Source organism: Cydia fagiglandana, chromosome 13 (genome assembly GCF_963556715.1).
Source record: "Cydia fagiglandana chromosome 13, ilCydFagi1.1, whole genome shotgun sequence".
Classification (NCBI taxonomy): Eukaryota; Metazoa; Arthropoda; class Insecta; order Lepidoptera; family Tortricidae; genus Cydia; species Cydia fagiglandana.
Window position 1 is genome coordinate 12,776,992 of NC_085944.1, and position 21,487 is coordinate 12,798,478.

The window sequence follows — 21,487 nt, forward strand, 5'->3', positions numbered from 1 at the left end:
CTGTAACATGAGCAAATAATGAAAACATAGATTGGACTCCTCAAACGGTGACACTTTTGTTCAACAACTTTAAAAAATTATGAAGTATTTAGACTCCCTATTTTTCATACAAAATAAATATTATTTTCAATGGACGCCATCGCCACGCCATATCATTTTGATTGACGTTGCTTGTCACGCCTTAAACATAACAAAATTCGCAATACATTGCGTCTTGGAATAAACTTTAAAGTGTATTAAAAATCAAACCACAAGTTATTTTTAAAAGTCGCTGAACAAATGTTGGTCAGTATGAGGAGTACAGCCTACAGTTAATTTTTTTGCTCATATTACAGGCCACACCCGGTATAATACTGCTGCAAATTTCCAGCTTGCTACGTATGCCCGCGCGTGTATGAAGTAAGCTGCATAGTTAAGTGATCCACCTGCATGGAAAATTATTTGCATGGGGTCACTTAAATATTTCACTCACATGATTGATATTTTTCAGTGACCTCTATTATTATGTGAAAATAAGGGTGACAGCTCGCAATTACAGTTGCATGAATCATGTGAGTGGCTATGTAGCTTACTATTCATGCCGGTTATAAAATATGTATATAATTATATCCGCTGTTTATTACTTGCAGGCCTTGCAGCGTAATGCGTTTGTTGGGTGCGTAAAAATTAAACTCATAATATTACTTAAGTAAATACTTTTCAATATTAATTTGTTTCAATAAGGCTACAAAAAATTATGCAACGCAAGTAAATTAGTTTATTTACCACCTATTTACAATAAAATATAAAAAAGACACTCAAGTCAAGACACGTAAAAAGAGCTTTTATGGACCATAACCAAACCAGGCGATAACCGGCTTACGAATTACATGTCTATTCAAATAGCTTTCTGTACATTGCAGCCTAACAACCTGAATTCTACTAGACATATGGAAGACAACACGCAATGAAGACACGATCATTTGTTACAGTCGATATGTATATACAAGACAAATGTTTGCTGGTGATGTTTCAGCATAGAATTAGCGCTTTATGGCACCGCGAATCGTAAAAATTAAGTTAAATTATTGCAGGATGAATGGAGGTTGTTACTTCTCATGAATTATTCAACGACTTTGTTTGACAATGTAAAGTCACCTGGATGACACGGGTAGGTCAAATCGTTCCGACTCGAGAAACTTATGTGGCTACAGATGTACTTAGTCAATGTCACTGCATAATTATTTTCCGTAGTTGTTTCACGGAAACATACGAATATGTCTTGCTATTTCAGTCAGTCTCGGTTCAAAAGTACTGAGGTTGTCTGAAGTATCATGGTATAGTAGGAACGTTTCCGAGGAAATACGAGGGTTGCACTGAAAATGTCGGGAATAGAGAATACTGTCGCATCTAGACAGTCAATCTTTATTTTAATGCATACTTAATCTCAAACTGACCACGCATATAAATTTTCTTTTGAAAGTAATCATTCTGTAATGCACACGGCTCATAATCCCAAAGTCCTTTTTGTATGGCGATTTTGGAGCCTTAGTGGTTTTGTATGAAATTCGTGGAGTAGCCAACGGAATTGAAGTTTTTTTTACATATATATATATATATATATAATATTTTTTTACTGTTGTCATATGAATATTTAGGAATGTCGAAATCTGCCGATATGCAACTTTTTTGGCAGTCTTTTTAATTAACAGCACAAATGCGATTTTAATTTTTGACGTCGCTTTGGAATGACATGCTTCTTTAAGATCATCTATGGGATAAAATGAAAGTGACTTTCATATTTAATTTTAACCGCAAACGAGCGTACGATGAACTCTAGTTCATAAAAAAATAACAGAAGCCCATTGTAACTTTTATTTGTTCGCTGAGGGCATATTGAAAACCGTTTAAAAATTTGATCGGAAAAATCACTTTGCCAAAAATTCAAATAATGTTCGACATACAATTTTCAAATTGCCAGTAATTCTTAAATACAAATGACAACCAAATGAAATATACCTTAAAAGTTTTATAAAGAGTTACATTTTTATAAATTATATGCCTCTTTCTATTATGTTATTTCTAAGTGTCCCATTCCCGAATATTTCAGTGCGACCCTCGTACGAAGGAAATTATGTGCACTAAGTAGATCTGTAAAAAAATTTACACGCTTATATATCGTTGTCTGAGTAAGTACCCACAACACAAACCTTCATGAGCTTACCGTGGGGCTTAGTCAATTTGTTTAAAAATGTCCTGTGATATTTATTTATTTTTAATCGCACAGTAAAACGAGAAACATCATATTATTAGAGACAGCCGCGTTTATTGAAACATTTTATAAACCAGGAACCGTTTATTGAAACATTATATAGAACAGTAAAGTTAGAAAGATAAAAGCTTTCAACAAAGCTTTATTTTCAATAATCCACGGTGTTCGTTCAAGATCTTCGCAAAAACCGCGATCTAGAAACAAGTAAATATTAGTTGTAAAATCATTATCATCTCAGCCAAAAATGTCCACTGCTGGACTAAAGCCTCCCCCAAGGATCTCCACAACGAACGGTTACCAACGGTTTCTCGCGATTTTGTCTGGGGGCTTTCCCACGCTTGTTAAATATTGTTGACGTAATTCAAACCATTTACAAATTCATCAACTGTACCTACAATTTAAAAGACATAATTCAGTTACAACGAAACTGTGATGTGAGTCTCGGTACAAAAACTACTGAGGTCGACTAAAGTAGCATGACAAGTACAAACTTTTCCGAGAAAATACGATGGAAAACAATTATCCACTACATCTGTTAAGGAAACTGCAAATGAACTCGAATTGTTCCATTTTCTGCTTCTTTACAATCGTAACATTCAGCACAGCAAGAGAGATTGGTTGCTCTTTCATGTCATGAATGCTTTCTTTTATAGTTTTTTAGCAGTGAATGCATACAGAAACGAATATTCAGTACGAATGTAATACAAATTTGATACCAACATCACGGCATCGTTGTAAACTTCAAGTGTTAATTCAACAAAAGAAGTTGATGTTTTTCAATTATAACTTTTTATTGCGTTAAAGTTTTTTGGTTTATTTATGAAGTATTAAAATAGCATGAAAACAACAACAAGTCACCATCTAAATACAGAAATTTACCCGACTAAAAGGAAGACGTTACCAATAGATCTTAACCAGTTTGAATTATCGAGTTCACGGAACCAATTTTCGATATAATTTAAATAAGTTAAGAGTTCATTTGAGAATTAGGGTTCTGTTTGCCAGAAATTCTATCTACACTTTAATTAAGCTCTTGTCCAAAACCTTTGAAATGCAATGTTAAAGAAAAGCATCTGTTATTTCTCAGAGCATATTTTAATTAAAATGTAAGTAACAGCTTTTTCCATTATTTTTTTGATATTATGTGCACTGGCGCAACGTGGGAAGTTCCCTAACATAGTAGTCAAATAATCTGGTCAAAATCGCAAGGCATAGCAATGCACAGCTGTGCCTTATACAACAGTATGAGAGCAGCGCGTGCGGACAGCCGGTCGTTGTTCAGATCCTTAGAAAATTTAAGCAATAAACCTCGGTTTATGACCTCGACGATGTATCAAAAACATCACTACATACACAACATAACACAACAACACACAGATAACAACAAACAGGTAATGTTTTTCAAATTTATTTGTAGTCACTAAATCTGAGTGGTCGGCACTTTCTTGCCAAAGTTAGATCCCGCATAGGTACCACGAAAGATACGACTTACCTCACAACCAAGGCAGAGCCACAGTTGGCTCCTGGTTTCTAGCTAAGCTTAGATCACGCACGGGCCGCGATTCACTTGCACCCTAGAAAAGACTTACCTCACAGCCGAGGCAGTGACGGAGGCCACAGGTTCCACTGATCCGTGTGGTCGTGCACCTCTTGTCTAAACTTGGCGTCGCGAGCGGGCTGCGCGCGCACGTACAGCGCAACGCGGCACCACGCGCCCGCGCCTGCGGCGGCCGATACACGGATGCAGCCTTCTATTGGTACTGGGGCGCCTGTCCAACTAACAAGGAATGAAAACGATCAAATTAGGACGATTGCACTCTTCTACTCAATGCTTCTCAAAGGAACACTAAGTTCGATGGACTGGTTATCGGTAATACTTAACAACATTACTACAGTGGCATCATAGTATTATTTAAGTCAGGCTTTTGTTCATGGTGAAGGTAATGACCGTTTTGTAATGTTCTTGATACTCACGCAGCAGTATACTGGAGGTAGATACGTTCGCGTTTCCCTGGCTCGACGCGCAAGTGACGAGGATAGAGCCTCAGCTTCGCGCTACCGTGCCACATCACACCTAGTGTGATGGTCGCGCTTACTGTAACAACATTAGCTATTGTAAGAGTAAAAACACCAGAGCACCACTTATAACATTATTTATTAGGAATCACAAATTTGAGAGTTTAGGTCTTAGATAATATGCGACCCAGTTCACGCGCAAAACCCTCTGTCGTCCTCTTGTAGATACAAGATGAACGACAGCACTAGTGATGTGTCATTCTCGGCTAGTGATGTCAAGCACCGATAAAATTAAATGACGGTTTCGCCGTTTACTATAGACTCGGTGAACTAACATTAAGTATAACTGGGCCTATTCTTATACCTGAATTCTAACATAGAACTACGCTGTTGCACATTATTCATCTTCACACCACGAACACTAAATTGTCTGGCACAATGCGGTATCGGGGGAATTTTATTTCGCGAATACTGCGGATGTTGTATGGCCTGCTTAAGCGATCTCAAGGGATGTGGAATTCTCAAATAAAGACTTGTACTATTGTATCATTCCTGGGGTTAGAAGCACCTATTTACTGTAACTGCTTGCTATCTGGCCAGCTGTAAGTATGTTTGCCATGTTTTAAATAATTTACAACGTTTGTAAACAAGTAAACGACTTTATTACACCCCCTTTCGGCACTCATTCATCCCTAAAACCGTTGCATCGTATATTACCTATTCAAACGCCGCCATTTCATTCGGGGCCTTTATTCCAAATGCTTGACGAGACAATCGCTTGGATCCCAAGGAATTAGAATAATGATAGGAGCCTGATTAGAGCTCAAAAATAACCTCATGGGTACAAATAGCCTGAATTCTCATTGGTTGGGTAAGAGTATGCTTATCAGTCTTATCCATTTCATGGGTTAACCAGTACAAAATGACATAAAAATCCATAACCTTAACCATTTGGGCGGCATTACAATATTTGGCGATGTCAAACCGTGCACTATACAGTCGCCACCAGATATATCAGAGCGGAAGAGGTGCTCAAAAATATCTGAACACTCTAGCGCCTTGACAGTAGAGGCGTGTTCAGATATTTGTGAGCACCTTGGCCGCTCCGATATATCTGATGACGACTGTACATCGCAGGGTTTGACAACGTCAAATATTGTAATGCCGCCCAATAGGTTACGTTTACGGATTTTTATATCAATTTGTACTGGTCAACCCAAATAATTTAGAAGCGTTTAGGACTCTTGCCCAGCCAATGAGAATACAGGCCATTTGTCGAGAAAAAGGTATAATCAGTAGGGATTTAAAAATTTAAGGCACCGGTAAATAACCACCCGGGCTCCGAAATAATCGTACGGGTGACATGGGATACGGGGTATTTTGAATGTAAAAGGATATGGGTAATATACCGATAAATTAGAAAACACAAAGATACTAAAAAGTATGGGTAGGTATCTCCGATAAAAGATTTTAAATTTATAAATTAGCGATGTACTAAAATGTATGTTTTTAAACAAACATTAATATAATATAGGATTCACCAGATTTTTATAATTATATTTTGTATCTTTATATTGTAATCTACTAAAGTAACTAATGTACTTAGACTAGAAGAATATTGTAAAGTATTTTGGATATTTAACAAACACACAAGGTATCGTCTTGAGTCGTCCCATTCGTTTTTGGTTAAGTTCTTAAATTAGTCCTATTCTGCTTTCGTCACTCATTCTACATTGAAAGCCACCGACCATTGTAGAATGAGTGACGAAAACAGAATAGGCCTAATTTAAGAACTTGACGAAAAACGAATGGGACGACCCAAGACGATACCAAACACAATATACCTATCAGTATTATTACTATAGTATTTATATACTATATATATATCGTTGTCTGAGTACCCACAACACAAGCCTTCTTGAGCTTACAGTGGGACTCGGTCAATCTGTGTAAAGAATGTCCTATAATATTTATTTATTTATTTATTTATATATCAGTGAAATAATAAGGATTACAGTCAAATGGCGCTCTGAAAGTTTTAATCATTTGTATCGTTATGTGTGTTAACTCTACCAACCTTTAACAGTCTATTTCACAAAAGCAAATATAATCTTACAAAATGGCCCAGTCCCCTCTGTTGCCTCAAAAACTTGAACGTTCTTTAATTCCAACGAGGTTCAATGAACGTTCCTCAGAGATATTAAGATTCACTGAATTTTCACGTGGGTCGACTAAAACTTGAAACTTCATTTAAGGTTTCTAAAGGAATAATAATTGTGTTCTGACTTTGACTTTATGACTGAGGTGAGTTAGTTTCCAAAACTCGTTACCTACCTCTGTTTCTTTGTTGTATTACCAGATGTATGGAATGTCATTAACTTTATTCATAGAATTAATAAGTATACTTTTGTTAATCTCATAAACAAAGTCATATTAAGTTGATGACCTATATCGTCTGAACTAGTTCACATATAAATTTCAAACAGAATCGTTCAAACTGCCAAATCATAAACCAAAATATTCAGCGAATTTTCCAATCGGAACATTTGGAATGAGATAGAGGGAAGCAGTTATCGTTAATAGTGCAGTTATTGCGGATATATATATGCACTCTAGTACCTCCGTTACACTAAATCGAATCCAAGCAATTTATCGTGCAATTTTATTTTATAGATACTCGCACGTAGAATATGCATTCGGATGTCAAATATTTCTCTCCATTTATTTAAGTTATCGTTGGCAGGTGTCGCTTTTAGATAGTTATGATGGCGGTTAAAAAATATTGGCCATTGAGCCAATGTTTTAACAAATAGAGAAATATAATTGTCCAGTATGTAGACAGTGACATACAATTATTATTTAGGTACTTATACAGCAACTTACAGCTTGAATGCCATACTGAAAAGTATGTCTTCCGTGTGTCTCCGTGAGTGACGAATCCAAAATCAATGGCGTCCGGCTCGAGAGACAGGAGGGGATAGTCCACATCGAGTATCAGTGGCAACGTCTAGAGACATAAATAAAATTTACTATTAATATTTCGTTGCTTTGCCACTACGTTACGTCAATTGACTCAAATTAGTTCAGAAAAAGAAATGAGAAACGTGGAAACAGGATGCCATATTTTTCTCCTGTTGTGTGCTTTGCCGCACCTTCCTACAAAGCAAAGGTGGCGCCATTGGCACCTGGACAAATGGAAAACCTCAATAATTGCAACCAAAAGTCCGGTCCCGGTCCCTTGAGAGCAAAAGGCCTCTATAATTGAAATTTTTGAACCTCTATAATTGCAATTTAGATTTTAGGACTTTTCGTAATTTTGCCTCTGTAATTGACCACATCGCAACTAAGACCTCTATAATTGACACAGTGCTTAAAATTGCTCTTCTTTTTACCTCTATTATTGAAACGAGTCTTACTTATTACCTCTGTAATTCAAATAATGTAGTTGTAGACAGCAGAAACAATATTTAATAACAATGATCATTTTATTTATATCTTCATCAAGAATTCAATTTATTTATTAGGTATCTATCACAGCCTGTAGTAGGTGAAATAGTTTTGATTAAATCAAATACAAAGTATGCTTTTTACATTCCAATAAAGCTTTCTTCTACAATTCAAGGGAATTTTTTAAACCCATATGATTAATAAGAAAATAAAGTAGTAATTAATGTAGTGTAAAAGTGCATGTATAGACAGAAGCTATATATAGACCAGAAACCCAGAACGTAAGCGTGTAAATCTACTTTCAATGGTTATTTGCACCTCCATAAAAGACATTTGTCAGAACGCAACCTCTATTAATGAAAACCTCTATAATTAACACAACGATTTTTTTAACCTCGTTAATTGACACGACCTGCTTAAATGAAAAACCTGCTTAATTGACAAAAAATGGCCGGTCCCTTGATATTGCAATTATCTTGATATTGCAGTAGGTACCTATATAATGTACCTATTGTAGTCGTAGGTAGGTTTGATAGTCCTTTTATTGTCTGTTTGGTGTTATTGGGTCGATCAACTATTTCTTGTTATTCTGTCCCATCAGCCAGGAGACAATAGTACCATAGTGTTAGAAGAACTGCTGTACCATGTTATATAAAAGTGCATAGTAGATGTCCCTATATGGAAAGGCCTTATAACTACCCAAATATTCAAGTTTGGTTCATTTAAATACAAAACATCTAGTATTTTAAGAGTCATCCAGGAGACCGTAACCATGGCAACACCCTATTATCAGAGCTCGAATAGGTTGAGCTATTTGCCTTATAATATGACGTATCAAATTATAAGGTAAATAGCTCACACTGTCCGACCTCTGGTTATTATTCACTGACCTCCAAAATCCCTTCCTCGCAGGAGAACACAAGTTGACCGGTGACCTCACGTTTAGGAGGGTAACTCGAGAGTATGCACTTCTTGTCGACGCCATATTCTTCTTCAACAATCGGCCACATTTCTGTGGTGTCCACCGCGACCTCTACACAGATCTACGAGTATATATACCAAATGAGAATGTTAGCAGAAAAAACTTTGTCATCAAAAGCATTGTATTACTTTGCTGTTTAGAATAAAGATATCGGCAAAGCGGGCCAAGCGTCATCAACGCAACATCTGGTTCGCCACGGGCACACTACACCTGCTTGGCTTGTAGTCGTGTTTGGCGCTCCCGTATTGGCTTAAATATAGCCATGAAACGCGTTGACACGTGGTTGACACCCTTCTTGACACTATATATATCTTGATGATGATGATGATGGTATCCTGTTATCCCTCATCAGGGACATAGGGCTCTCAGAAGGGTTCTCCACTGTTGTCGATCCTGCGCTGTCTCTTCGACTTTCTTCCAGTCGAGGCCAGCGGATGCCACCTCTTTGTTGACTGTGCGCCTCCAGGTGGTACGTGGACGACCGGGTCTTCTTTTTCCAGAGGTATGCCACGTCAGACCTTGTTTGGACAGGTGATTGTCTGGTCTTCGCAGTACGTGACCTATCCAGCGCCATTTCCTAAGGAGAATTTCCTTGTCGATAGGATTTTGGCCCGTCAGCTCCCATAACCTTATATTAGAAATGGTCCGATATATATCTTACCTAGTCTAAATAGACTCAAAGGCTTATGATGATGATGATGATGATCGGCGACAGCGTCGACCTTCTGTACAAAATATGAATTTCGCGCCCTTTTCTACTGACAAAATTGGTTTACCAGACTAAAACTTGAAATACATCTCAAACAACAGTCTTACCGAAGTCGAGCTCCAGGGTTCCACCATCAGCTCGACCTCATCGTACCGTTCACCCAGCTCATGTTCGCAGCCACATTCACAATCGTTCGGCTGTTTGTTCACGACGATCTGCCATGGGGCCTCCGTCGCACAATGCACCAGAAGTGGAGCAGTGCCGATGTTCCGCATTCGGAACCGCTTGCGAACCCTAAAAAAAACATCAATTGTTTTTTTTTGCCTTTCAGAGCCTAGTTTTTTCTGGAATTCAGGCCAATTTGAGTTATTGCTACTGATTTTATAGAGAGTGGTTCAGAGCACAAAAATAGTGTGTTGTAATTATTGTCAAACTACGATTGCCATTCATCAAAGGATAAGAAGAAATTCGAAGGAAGTCATTGAAATCTTATAGTATTGAAGCACCTACGTAAACAGGATGACCTAATAACTAACTTAACCTTACAATAAGCAACAACATAAAGGTAGGTATTTAAGGATTTATTCTATAACTGTATTTACATGTATTTTAGCTAGGGATGTACCGACTAGTCGGGAAAGCCGACTATCCGGCCACATTTGTAGTCGGCGATTAGTCGGCGACTAGTCGGCAAAAATGGCCGATTAGTCGGCACTTTATTAGTGAAAGAAAAACAGAAAAAATGAAACCAACAGTCAATATTTAGCATATTATGTCTATTTTACCAAAATACCTATTCAGGGTGTGAAAACTTTTGTTCATATAATTGACCGTTTGATCGTTATCGTATGGTGGTGGTGGCTGGTGTTTTCTTCTACAGGTCGATCTCAACTGATTCTCGTGTAATTTCATGGCCAAGTTCTATACTTAAAGGATTTTATTATAATTCAGTTTTTATTAATGTTATTGCAAATTTTAGAGACTTATAAACAGGGCACGTTGCTCGTAAAAACGCTGACCACAGGGGATAGGTTCTTAACTGGCGACTACGTACGAGAAATAGAGCCTTGGAAATACCTCCTACAAGTTGTACCTACTGACGATCTGCTCAGGATCGCGAAATAAAAGAAAGACAGAAATTGAACGAGGATTCCTGTAATAGGTCTTTGAACCTGTAGAGAATACCTTTTAGCCAAGCTAATATATGAATTGCGCAACCAAAAGAGCAAAACTATTGTTTTTCACCTAAACTTATACGAAACTAATAATCTGGCCGACTAGCCGACTAGTCGGCCGACTAATCGGCCATTCGAGCGCCGATTAGTCGGCTAGTCGGCTAGTCGGCCAAATCAATAGTCGGTACATCACTAATTTTAGCCTTTATTTTATAACTGTATTTGCATAATATACTTACTTGTACGTAAAAAGCAAATGAATAATCTGAAATCTGAATCTCATGTAGGTACTATGATTGTAAGCTGCATGCTAAAATGAATCATTAATTTTATTGTTGTTGAATTTTCCATGAAAAAATATTTTTTATAAATATTATAATGTGACTAAGACTTTTCTTGCAAAATGCATTAACTTATAGTATCGGCAAATCAGTCATATCAGCCTTTACAGATGCACTTAAGGACGCTTCTCTGCTGGTAAGAGCGTTGGCGTCGCGATGAGTACGTGCCGCGACTCAAAGTCAGACGTGGCTTTTGATGACAGTACCTTGCGTAATAAAAGCGGAGTGCTCTATTCATCCGATTCCTAGGATTAAATCTCATCTTTCCCGTGCATATCAGATCATAAGTCCATTGGTAACGTTAAATAGATTCCCGGGATTTGCTCGGATCAAGCTATGGAAACATCTGACTAAGGTATACTTGTGCTAAAATAAGTAACGTTCATAAAATAACTAGTCGTTCCATAATAAGCAGCACAATATGTATAATATAGTTCTAGCTGAAGAGGGGCTCTCACCGAGTCCAGTAGTTTCTGTTTAAAAAGTTCGTTTACTAAATAATTAATACATTTAGGAGCAGTTGCACCAACCACATTTAGCCGACTGATCAACATCAATCAGCAATGAAGTATGAAACTATTCTTACAATGATATTTAGCGAAAGCTTTGATGGAGACCGACGGTTTGGTGCAACTGACCCATAATATTGTACGAGTAGTTTTTAACCTCCATGCATTACAAACAGAGAACCGACACACGCAGTGCATGCATAATCTGCTAGTTCCTGCAGGAACCAATAAGTAATTTAATACTAAAGACTTGCCTAGCAATTTCGTTGTAATGCAGATCTAGCGCGCACATATGCGCGCGCACCTCCTTGCACGACATGCGTAGAACAGCGGCGCGGGGCGCTTGTCGGACGCCCACCCGCGCTGGCGCTGGCTCCCAGCGGAACCAGTGGTTCCTGTCGCAGTCACAAACGTGTATTATTAGGATTTCCTTATTTAATAAATTCAAAAAATTTATAAATTCAAAGGTCACTGTTTATTAAAAATATATGACAACTATTTCAGTTTATAATTTATACATTGTAGCGTGAGTTTCTAAAACACAAGTAAAAGTCATCATCATCATCATCTCAGCCATAAGACGTCCACTGCTGAACATAGGCCTCCCCCTTATGGGGAGTGAATGCCATAATCGCCACGCTTGGCAGGCGGGTTGGCGATCGCAGTCGAATACACCGAATTTGAGGGACGCTGCTGCCCGTCCACCGGTGGTCTTGGACGTAGTTTAAGGACATACCGGGGTCCAAAAAGTAATTAATACAAAATAATGTGAATCGCTATTATTTTTGTGAATTAGTTTGCGTTTTTGTACAAAACCTTTTGTATCTCTACTGTGTTGTGTATATTTTTAGTTAAATCCGATAAAATACAAATTGTTCTGTGAGTTGGCGTCAAGGGTTCTTCAAAACGAGGGTTATGGGTAGAATTGTTTCATTTACTATTTATTTTAATGAATAATAATAATTATAGTATACTACCATTTTTTCCTTGTACGTCTTTACCAATGCCTTTATTACTGACTTAATTTTCCTCTGTATAAATGCTACGTATTCATTGTCTTGTTGTTTATTATTTGTATATTACATAAATTGGTTGACTAGTTTTCCCATTCACCACTGAATAATTTCTCTAGGGAGGTCTAATAATATAAAATTCAGCCAATCATCCACAGAATCAAACTGCTTGGCGCAAAATTGGAACTCCGACAAAACTTTTATCTTTGTAATAGTTGGAGGCATGAGCTGAAAATTGAACACCAAGAAGAAGGAAATGTCGGGAGATCTAAAAATATTTGAATCGCTTGAAGCGATGGCAAAGTGTAACTGTGGAAGCGAAATGAAACGAGAAATCCAGTGTGGTTTTTACCTTATTAGATTTGAAGTTTAGTGTAGCGCAGAGAGAAACGTTATAGAATATTTTTATTATCGTAAATTCATAGTCTCTGCCTTCTTTCACTTAAAACGCAGCTCCATAAAACATATAACCACGATTGTATAACCTTCAAAGATAATGTAGCGAAAGAATGACATTTAATAAAAGAAAGTAGTATTTAGAAAAAAAACGTAAGGCTATTTGCCAATTTACTTACCCAAACTTTTCCCGCTCTTTTGCGATATAATAAAAAAGTCCAACGTGCCTGTTTTCAAAATTTTTTGTAATCATTATACATACTAACCACGAGTGAACCCTTTCCCTTAGAAGATAATAAAGCGAAAGAATCAACTACTTACTCGAAACTAGCATTTAGAAATTAGACTGGCTGAAATAGTAAGACACGTTCGTACGTTTCCTTGAAAATACGATGGAAAATAATTATGCACTCCTTCTTTACCTTCCTGTGCTACTTTCGGCTCATACGTGTTAATGATGAGTGGGATGACATTCGAAGCAAACATCCAAAGTGTAACCTTACCCTCGGTCGTCCACTGGAATAGTTCTCAGCAGCACCAATCCAGGCGGCGCAATCTCGCCCCCTGCCAAGGGGTTCAAACTCACGCGCCAATCCTTCCATTCTCCAGGCGCCACGGAACAAACGGTTGGTTCCACCTGCATTCAACAGACAAAATTGCCAACACGAAAATCCAAAATAACAAAATCAAAATCGGCTCTTTCCTTTTTAAGTTTTACGGCAAGCATCGAGAACCTAAAAGATCTAAGAGCTGATTTTTGGAACTAACTATTGTTTTCGATGTGTCATCGTAATAATTTCATCAGACCACAAATCGGCTTCGTAACAAACCTACCTAGAAGTACCTATTTAAAATAGAAGCGTAAATTTAGCAATGCACTACGAATTACTTTTAAATTATTATATCCCTGTCTCCTTGTGTCAAAATGCTTCTTGAACTTACCCATGGAATTTCTTATTATAATCGGTTAAAATTACATTATGACTGCATTTGCTACACGACGAAGAAAATAACCATTGGGCTCCATACAGAGGTTCGAAAGAAGTACTTAATCATTTGACATTTTGCATTCTATGATATTCCGAGTTTTTAGCTTCCTAACATTATATTGTTTTCAAAATTGATTCCATTTTCAACTGTTACCAATGCATTCAAAGGAATTTCTCATCATACCTTATAATATTCCTCGCCCTGTAGTCCGTGATCGTCTCCTAGGTACACCTCAATACCAGTATACATTATGTCCGAAAACGTGTAAGATTCCTCGCTAGTGGCTACAGAATCGCCTGGTGGATAAAGTATTCTGATTTTAAAAACACATTGATTAAAATATTCCTAGACTATATTTTTCTTAATAAGTATTCGTGAAAATACTTTCTTGCCGTTCGTCATATATAGGCTGCCGAATATCATGTTGTTCGCCAGCAGTGGATTCACTTACAATATTGGCAATCTAGACTTGGCAATGTGAGCGTATGTTCGACACAGCAACGTACGTTTTACTTTTAGGTAATTATTGGCTTTTTTGAGGAAAATCACATCGGCCGGTATAGAAATTACCGCTTAGTGTTTATAAAATTGGTGTCACTTTGCTCATCTCTTCATATTTTTATCACGCTCGACGGCAATTCACTAACTAAATTATATAAATATATAAAAATGATTATATGCAGAAGACGCTGGGTTGAAGTCTGCCCTGGGTACCTATTAGAGGCCTTAGTCGCTTTTCTTTTATATGCCTATCAAATATATTTTTCAGGCGGTCTATCATAAGTTGCGTTCTCGCGCGCGAGTCCATACTTGAAGTCGTGCTTGATGTATGGAGTCGCGCGAGAACGCAACTCATGCTAGACCGTCTGGTAATACTTACTAGAAGGAAATTTGGAACAAGGACAGACAGGCTTCAAATTATCCGTGAACCGCATGTACAGTCGGAAGGGCAAAGTGTTTTGAAAGTGTTCTGAAAATAATAACAGCACAAAATTGTTTATGAAGTAAATTTAAGTCTACGTGAATTAATTTAATTGAATTAATTAAGGAACAGCACAAAACAATAGTAGATTGTTAACCAAGGTATAAAATGATGCCTTTCACCCGGGTTGAACACTCTACTTTTCATTTCGAATACGAGGAAAGTAAAATGCGTGTGTTATTTTAAAAACATGAGAAAGTAGACATTTGTATAGTAAATCGTGAGGGTACTCAAAAATGAAATGGAATAAAACAAATCCACTTAAACCCAAATTCAATATCATTCAATTGCTTATCGTAAAAAATAATAATATAAATAGTCATACTTGGAACGTAAAATGCTCTAGTGCAGAAACGTACCTATTATTTTCTGCATACCTTTTAGAACAACAATGCTGCCGCCTTAAGAAAAAAAACCATAAGTGTCCATTTTTGCGAAATTGAGTTATTGACACCCTCGAAATCAGGAAGAAAAATGTGATTTTTCTATCTAGCAGTTATTTCTTTATCTCTAACAGGTCACGATTTAGACAAGCATAACTACACACCATTTTGGTAAAGCTACTGCCTTTTTGAGAAAGAAAAAGCATAAGTATATATTCATAGACAGAAAAGTACTAAATTGGCGACTTGTGTTTTTTTCCTTTGTCTTGAATTTGAGCCCAACAATTATTTCACAAGAAGAAAAAACATAATATTGGTTTTCTATAAAATTTCTATGTAAAAAACCCACAAGTTGACAGAAGTGTTCATTCTTGTTAGTATAAAATAATTATTAGTCATAACTCTGGGAATCTGAAAAAACATAAGTTGCACGTTATGTTTTTTCTATCTCGTATGACTCTTCCTTATGCTTTTTCTGCTTAGTGTCGGTTGCAAAAAAAGTAAACTTGTGCTTTATTTATTAAATGTTGTGGTCAGTTATGCTTTATCAGGCTAGTAGGTAGTCCCCCTCCGGTCCTCTATAAGGACAGATTTTGGCCGGTTCACTCCTGGTTACTTTCCTTCGGAAGAGGTTGCGCGTACGACGCACGTATTAATTACTCCTGTGCCTACTTCAAAAAAATATTAGAAGTGTTAATGTGTATACGTGATTGTAATAAGTGTCAAAAATTATTTGTAAGTATACTTATATCCATGTTACGTTTCTCATCTCGTCGCGTATTTCAGATTTTGCCTAAATTTTTGAATAACTTTAGGTATATTTGTCACGGTCATTCTAGTAGGTACTTTTTTTTTTAAGAGGGGAAATGCTTTACGCATACCACCCGGCGCGGGGACGGGCCGGGATGGTTATGTGGGACTCCCTGTTGTGGGCTAATGAGACCCCAGGTGTACCCACTAAAACCCCTCTGTTGCCGCCTCGCTGCTATATGGCGAGGTCCCAGGAACGTCGAAGTACTCTTCCGCAACCTCGCCAGATTCTAGTAGGTACCTACGTTAAGGCTTGGCGCGCGTATTCAAATGTTTACCTATGCGTATCTGGAATTAACATTATCTCTTTATTTATATTGGTGTTAAGTAACTTGTCTATTGAGACTAAAACATATTATAACCCTGACCACGAATTTAAGGTACAATGGCTTAAAATAACGTGGCTTAAAGTTTCGATCCTATGCGTGATCACTCCGGCACCACCGAGCTTTATGTATGTTGCAAAATAACACTTACAGTTTTGCATTGGCACATGGCTTAATTTTATTTTAGTATGGGATACACCGCCCAATGTCATGCTTGTTCATGAAACAGGCATTTCCCAACTATTTATTTTTCATTATGTTTGTTTCATGAGTATCGCTTTGTTGTTATTTTTATGATTGCAAGTTTTGTTATAATGAAATAAAATTGAGAATTTTCTGAGTGTTTGAGCTTATCTAACATTCTAATTCTAAACATATTTTATTCTAGAACGCAAAGGCTGTTTGTGCTTGCTTCTTGGCTGTGGGTGCGTTTTTTTTGTTTTGGTTATCAGATTACTAATGGTAACATTCCATTTCTAACCGCAGCTGCACTACCGGTACTGAACGCGTCGCTGTCATTGTCAATTTCCATAGTAAAATGAACAGTATTGCAGCTGTCGTTGGAAATGGACTGTCACCTTAACGATGCGGCAGTCGTCCAGGAGCAGACGGTTGCTTCTTATGGCCAGATGTGACATTCAAGAAAATAATGTCTAGCCACAAACATCAGCAGCATCTCAATAAATTAAGGATTAGTACTTAGTACAATCTACTTGTAGGTACCTCATTTCAGTTTTGTATTCCATTATGACATTTTAAAGTTCCCTGATAGCATTTTTACTTAGGTAGTGCAATCTAATTGTGCATTTTTTAAGTTTTATATTGCATTATTAATCAAATATCTCTAAAAATATCTCCGTTTTTCTCTTTAAATAAATAATTATGAATCTTTATCGTATTTTTAAGAACTCCTTTAACGAGATAAATTATAATTTGATAACGTTAACGAAGCAAAAAAAAACATAAAGTACCCAATTGTGCTTTTTCAGCTTCGAGATCGGTCAGTAACATAAGCACAACTGTGTACTTGTGTTTTTATTGGGTGCGTCGTATAATATATACCAACATTTAATATAATCTAATTTTAATATCATTCACAACATATAACACACGTTGGGGCTACCAACAAATAATATATGTTTATAACATATATGGTAGAAATTCTCTAACATACTTCGTATATATTAATAAATAATATAAAGTTTGTATTGGCTAATTATTTTTTATATAACATTCATAACTTATAGGAATTATTACAAATAAAGATATTTGAAATATATTATAACATAACAATTACATGAGAAAAATACCTTCCAATATATATGATCATACATGTAACAAAGTAATTAGTATCTTCTGCCGGTTGTTCTTTACTAAAGCAGGTCTCCGTTAGGTACGACGACGAGCGAAGCGAGGAGGAGTGTTAGGTTGAACTGCGAACAAACAGTGCGCGAGCCGAGCGAGCGAAGCGAGCGTGCCGCGGCAGCGGCCGGCGAAGCGCCAGAACGAAATTGGTCCATGGTTTAATAACTTACCAGAATTTATTATTCATTCATGTTCTTAGATCTAGTAACTGATATAGTTTTTGATCGTTCGACTATATAATTTTTATGACATTCAAGTTTTATACAATATGAAATTGTCTACATTGAATGTTATTCAAAAACAAATTAGCCCTTTTGACATTATACTATTTGGGTTTTATACAATGCAAAACTTATATTATTCAAAATTATACAAAGTGAGCGTATATCTTGTCAATGTTATATTAATAATTGGTATATATTATATTACTTACCCGTTTTTATTTCTTAGACATCGTAGTGCAAAACTAACACAAAAACCATAAGTACACACTTATGTCATTTAATGTTAGTAAAGGTATTGTTATTTTATTTATATCACGAGGCAGTAACTATTTTTTCTAAATAACTTATTTAAATAAATAGATATCGAATAATTTACAACGCATAAAAATTCTACATAATTACTTTGTTCATTAACAAAAGTTTCAACTTTGTACTTTGAATTTAACCTATTTGAACAGGAGTGCAAAGTTTTTTGGCTTTTTCTCGAAACTTACTTTTTGTCAGTTTTGGTTTTTTTTCTTAAGGCGGCAGAATGACCCTCTTTCAGAGCACGAGAAATGAAAAGTTTTTAACTTTGGCGTTATTAATTAAATTAGCAGTTCATAATTGAATAATTACAGCTTTTTCGCTTTGACGATTTAATTGGCGTTTTTTTATGCAATAACTTTTCAAAATACTTTTAAGTATTTTTTAGATTTTAATTAATCTGGAATCGTTAAAACTTTTGGTGGCACTTAAAGCTTTCTGATTTCAATTCGCAGTAACGAAGTTATTTGCAATTATTTTTAAAAAATACGAAATTTAAAAGTTATTATCAAATGTCAGGATTGGAAAAAGCCTAATTAATTCAATGTGACACCTTATGCTGTTAAGATAATGAAAAAACTCAAGTGCTTAGAGAAAATGCCAAAAGCAAAAACTTTGCTAATTATAATTTTGAAATACATTGAAATTTATTCAGAGACCATACTTTTATATCCGCAACGCAGGCTTCGTCAGGTACACAAATTTACATTCAGCTGCAAATAATTATAATTTATGTGTTAAAAACTAACTTCTGCCCGCGACTTCGTCTGCGTGGAATGATGATGATGACGATGATTGATAATAACCACCTTATAATTATCCTTTCCTGAGATTCAGACTATCTAGATATCGAATTTCAAATTCCATCTAAATCTGTTTGACTAAAATCAGCTATAATAGTTAACATAAGGCTACCAATTGACTTAATGGTATAAAATAAATCACTCAGATAATTTAGATATTTGTAGCATTTAACTATTTAATTTTTATAGCTACTCGCATGAAATATTGGTTTCACGTATCCTGTTTGATACCCTTGGGATTTATGAAATATGAATTCACAAAATTCTTCGTACCCAATATCAATAAAATAACCTTGTCGTCGATAAAAGCGAGTATAAAAGAATAATAAATATATGTGTAGGCATCTAATTTATTTGTGAATAACCTAAAGGTAGACAATAAGCCAATTTGACCCTTTTAGATCGTTGTAACCTTACTTAATCGGCTTTTTTATCTAACAAGCGAAATCGAATTCGATTTCAATAAATTCAGTTCTTAGAGCTCGTTCCCACTATGTCGGATGTCGTGGCGATTTTTAATCGTACGTTCCACTGGCAGAACATTTTATATGAAGCTGTTCACACTCGTCCGACAACGATTTTGTGTCGGATACGACATAAAATGTCGTGCGTTTTGCCAGCCCTCCCAGCCCGGAAAAAAATCGTGTCTCGCTCGCGTACTAGTGAATATAGCGCTGTTCACATTTTGTCGGATGTCGGAACGATTTCGCCCGCGCCGCCCGCGCGGCACCCCCTCACACACCCGCGCGTCGCTGCCGCGTCGTTGCGATCGCTCGCATTGCGCAAACATATTTTGGCGCAGAAAGAGAGTATTGTGTTTTTATGCTGCAAAATTGTAATAATGGCTGTACTTAATATATATTCTGAAGATTTGATCGCACTTGTTCAGGAAAGAGGTATTATTTGGGACAAGACTATAGAAGAATATAAAAATAAGCATTTGAAGTTGGCTGCTTGGCGAGAAATTTGTTCCTTGCTCGTACCAGATTTTGAGAAGTTAGATGAAAAAGAAAGACATAATACAAAACCACAAACATTTCGTCGACGTTCATCTTGTACTAAGCCTCGCTACTCACTCGAAAAATACACGCCAGCTGCGATCGTGCACGACAGACGACTAGTGGGAACAGTACCGCCGACACCCGATTGAAATCCGGATCCGACATCCGACATAGTGAGAACAGCGGCAACGACACACGATTAAAAATCGCCACGACATCCGACATAGTGGGAACGAGCTCTTACTTTAATAAAATAGGGTTTAACTTTAACTAAGTGAGACATTAACGACATGCTACCATAAGTTATAATAACTTTTATCTTGCAAATTCAACAATCTTTTTGAATGTCTTGGCAAGTATTCAAAAAAATCTTACTTATAAAAGGCGGAACGTTTATTCAAGCGGACAAATCATAAAAAAATACCTATATAAAATTAGTGCATTTACTGTGTGTTGGATCTACCTGTGAAGTAGGTATATGTCATCTACTTGTTATAGCTTCATCCTATGAAATGTATAAAAAACTCACTAACTTTTTATTGTCCCTAGCGACCCGGTTTCGCACTGTTTAACACACTATACACCTATAGGTGAAACCCCATGAAAATCCATTGAGTAGTTTTTGAGTTTATCGCGAACAAACACACAAACAGACAGACGCGGCGGGGTACATTGTTGTATAATATGTAGGTGATTAATAAACCTGCGTCATGGCCATTCGTCTTTGCCTTCTCATAATTGTAAATGTATACCATAACAAAATTTAAAACAACTGTTTTATCGCGATATAAAAAAATACTTTCTAGCAAATTCAGATTGTTTGAAGCTGCTTCATATTTCGGTTCTAGGTCCCTCATGCGTCATTTCATTCAATAAACAAGTTTCAACTATGTAGTTTCTGAAGTTGAGAGACTCCAGAGACAACTACCTTCTGTAATACCCGGCTTCATGTCAGAAAATGTACTTTAGCAGTTCTTGTTTGGAAAATTTAACTCTAAAACTACGTTAACGTCCTAGTCCTAGTAGTTTGCACAGAGTGTTGTTCAAACGCTTCTTATAAGGACATCACTCTCAAACACCTCTCAAAGATATTATCTTTACTGTTTCATATCTAGTGAATCTCTAATTCATTTCCCGAATTGCGCCGTCTGTCACTCACACCACTTATCGTCAACAAAAATGTTATTGAAAGACAACCAGCCGGCTTTTAATTTAATTTAAAAAGTATTTATGTTTCTATGCAGTGTGTAATTTTCCAAACGAAAATTAAATTGTTAACATTTTACACTTTGCACCGATTTGAACAAATAAAATAAAATGACAATGTTAAACGTCATATTTTCATGGACCTTTGACATTAATTATGACATTGCCACACTCTGTCTTTGCAAATGCCACGCAGAGTTAGCTTTGTCATTTGTCATATTCTAGTAACAAAGTGATGCTAGAAATGAAGTG

At 36.5% G+C, this 21,487-nt stretch overlaps 1 protein-coding gene across 1 annotated transcript in view; it reads right to left on the reverse strand.

Moving 5' to 3' along the window:
• Window positions 1-2,378: 2,378 nt before the first annotated feature.
• LOC134670329 (uncharacterized) overlaps window positions 2,379-21,487 on the reverse strand; it is a 94,280-nt gene continuing 75,171 nt past the window's right edge. Inside the window, exons 15-24 of the mRNA XM_063528128.1 lie at window positions 14,710-14,799; window positions 14,013-14,125; window positions 13,343-13,476; window positions 11,685-11,825; window positions 9,513-9,699; window positions 8,605-8,757; window positions 7,151-7,274; window positions 4,226-4,346; window positions 3,841-4,028; window positions 2,379-2,445 (exon numbers count right to left, since the gene is read on the reverse strand). Of these exons, the coding sequence (XP_063384198.1) occupies window positions 3,842-4,028; window positions 4,226-4,346; window positions 7,151-7,274; window positions 8,605-8,757; window positions 9,513-9,699; window positions 11,685-11,825; window positions 13,343-13,476; window positions 14,013-14,125; window positions 14,710-14,799 (1,250 nt within the window). The 3' untranslated portion in view covers window positions 2,379-2,445; window position 3,841. The remainder of the gene's footprint in view (window positions 2,446-3,840; window positions 4,029-4,225; window positions 4,347-7,150; window positions 7,275-8,604; window positions 8,758-9,512; window positions 9,700-11,684; window positions 11,826-13,342; window positions 13,477-14,012; window positions 14,126-14,709; window positions 14,800-21,487) is intronic.